At 46.8% G+C, this 2,920-nt stretch overlaps 1 protein-coding gene across 1 annotated transcript in view; it reads left to right on the top strand.

The window, feature by feature from the left end:
• The first annotated feature begins 1,385 nt into the window (after positions 1 to 1,385).
• Positions 1,386 to 2,920, top strand: part of TTK (TTK protein kinase) — a 68,343-nt gene continuing 66,808 nt past the window's right edge. The window contains exons 1-2 of the mRNA XM_019538163.1: positions 1,386 to 1,391; positions 2,457 to 2,598. Coding sequence (XP_019393708.1) covers positions 1,386 to 1,391; positions 2,457 to 2,598 — 148 coding nt within the window. The remainder of the gene's footprint in view (positions 1,392 to 2,456; positions 2,599 to 2,920) is intronic.

Raw genomic sequence — 2,920 nt, forward strand, 5'->3', positions numbered from 1 at the left:
GGACTTTTTGTTATCCTTAACCCCAGAAGCTAATCTAAGCTCCAGTGATGCTTTAGCCTCCCTTAACAAATCCCTAGAAGCTTGGGTCAGAGAGGTGTACTCCTTCTTTGTCCCTGCCCCCCCACTACCAGTACGCTTTTTTTCTTTGCCCTCAGGGCAGCCTGGATATCTGTGCTCAGCCATAAAGGTTTCTTGGATCCTTTTCCCACCTTCCTGCGCAGTGGAATTGCGTCCTGCTGTGCCCCAAGGATAGCATCCTTGAGGAAGGACCACCTTTCCTGGGCTGCCATACTAGTTGCCTCCCTGACTACTGCCCTGAGCACATCGAAGTTGGCTTTCCTAAAGTCAAACATTTGCGCTGTGCTAGTTATGCTCCCCACCTTTCTCTGAATAGCAAACTGGATCATTTCATGATCACTGTCCCCTAGCCTTCCTTGTACTAGCACCTCCCCCACCAGGTCATCTCCAGAAGCTAACACCAAATCCAGTATGGTGTTTTCCTTAGTGGGGATGAGTACCTCCTGCACGAGGTGTAGGTCCTGTACACATGTCAGGAACCTTCATGAGTGGCTAGATCTGGCTGACTGCTCCTCCCAGTTGATGTCAAGGTAATTCATATCCCCCATGACCACAACATCCTTTGCATGCATGGCCTCCCCAAGCTGCCTAGAAAATTCCAGATCCAGCTCTTCCTCCTGATATGGTGGCCTGTAGTTAAACCCCTACCACCAGATCCCTTTCCCCACCCCCTCCTCTGGCCCCTTTTAGAAGGTAGAAGTGGTATACTGTTCCTTAACATAGAGCACAACCCCTCCACCTTTTTTTCCCCCTTCCTAACTCTTGTAAACAACCTATGGCCCTCTGTCTAATGCCCAGTCAAATGTTTCATCCCACTGTGTCTCCACTAGACTAATGAAGAGATATTTGTGGAAGATGATGATTTTATTCTTTTTCCCTGCCCCACTCCTGCCTCCTCCAGTCTTGATGCATGTCCCCATATCTCTTCAGTAGCCTTTCATTTCTAACTTACTGTGCTGTGATCAAGTCTTGCTTTCAGTGTTAGGTTGCATCCTTTCATGGTGACTGCAGCCTTATAAACTAGTGGTCACCAATCTGGGTCTCATGATCAACCAGTTGATCCCAGAGCATCTTTAGGTAGGTCCTAGGCTGGGGGAGGGATAGCTGGGTATGCGCGCATCCAACTGCTGGGTGGGTGCAGCTCAGCACAGCAGCAAACTTGGCATGGGAAGATCTGCTCATTCAGGGGCATGGTGGGTTGTGGGGGGTGCTCCTGCCACTGGGCACAGCCTGGTGGAGGTCTTGGGGAGGAGAGAGGGAGGGGGGGGAAGGCCTGTGCTGCCACACCTCCCTCCCCCATGCTCAGGATGGAGGTAATTACTAATTACTGCTGCATGCTGCCTGCTGTACCGCGAGCACAGGTTAGTGGGGGGATGGTAGGGGCCCCTGGGGCCTCCACTGGGCTGAGTCCAGTGTTGGGAGCCCCCCCCCCCACCTTTGGGACAACCAGGGGTGCAGAAAGGTTGAGTGGCCCCTTAGGTGCATGTGGGATCTGGTTTGCGATCATGGCACTGCATGCATGCCCTTTCTCCTTTGCTGCAGCCCCCCAGAGCCCCCAGCCCAGGTTCTCTGCGGCCTTACCCATTTCCCCTGCCACCTAGTGTTATACTGTTATTTCTACACTTTTTTTTTTTGGCTGAGCCTCTCCCCCTTGCCTGCCCAGCAGTGGGACACATGTCTCAGCTGGGGGGCGGGCAGGGACCACAGTAGATCATGGGGTGCCCTTAACTTTCAAAAACTGATCTTCACCATAAAATGGTTGGAGGCCACTGCCATAAACCAACAAGGAATTAACGGAGTTTATGCAACTTGAGGCCCTGCTACACGCTGCATAATTTAGGGGTGCACTGGTGGAGATTTTCTTGCCTGAATCCGATAGCCAATTATTTTTTAGGCATGTTGCGTGATACTGATTCAGTAACCCGAACAGTCGGAGAGCATTAAAATATGTCAACTGTTTAGGAATCTGTACAGGAAATAGTACCAAATGACTATAGATGCCGTTGATACAATAAAAATAGCTATTAATTTTAAAAGCATAATAAAAATCAAAACACGTATTTAAAGAATAAGTATTTAGGGTGGCATCTACAGAACAAAGGAATGGGGGTTGACTTTTTCTACAGGTGGCTTGGCTAACACTGGTGAAAGAACTCTGCTCGTAGGAGTTGCATTCCACTAAGTTGCTCACAGTATAGCAGTATTGGCAGTCTCTCCTGATAGGCTGAACTGAAGTAGATATGGATAAATTGTAACTCACTTGCAAAACTAATATTAGGAGGAAAGATGTAAAGCTTTCCCAAGGAGCCTTCAATTAAACTTCTGAGGGCAGTAGAGCTCTGCAGTAGTAATATTGCCTTTTATTTTTGTTTCTACAGATGGAGGAAGAGGATTTAAGTGAAGGGGGACCGACAATCGCCTCAATTATGAGCAGAGTCAGAGACCTGAAAAGTAAATACAAAAACGAAGACAATGTCACTGATGAATTCAATTTCACCAAAGTGTCAGTTGATTCAACAGGTATGTAACTTTGTCATTCTGTTGTCATTTTGCTGTTCATGCTGCAGCAGTTAATTGGAGAGAGCTTTTACTTAAAAAGTTCAAGCTCTTACAGTTCTTTAGACTAAAGACTGAAAAGCATGCTGAAGACAAATGTCAAATTTCAGCTTTGATAATGCTACCCAGAGTTGCTTCTTTTAGAAGCTGTATCCTAAACAAGTTTATATTTTAAACTAATCTTCCACATTTTTCAATATGGGCAAATAGTTTTTATCTGTTGCAAATGTCATATTGTCAGCTATCTGACTCTAAAGCATCTTCCATTGTTTCTTTTTTCTCTACC

This window comes from Crocodylus porosus, unplaced genomic scaffold, assembly GCF_001723895.1.
Source record: "Crocodylus porosus isolate Cpor-Errol unplaced genomic scaffold, CroPor_comp1, whole genome shotgun sequence".
Classification (NCBI taxonomy): Eukaryota; Metazoa; Chordata; order Crocodylia; family Crocodylidae; genus Crocodylus; species Crocodylus porosus.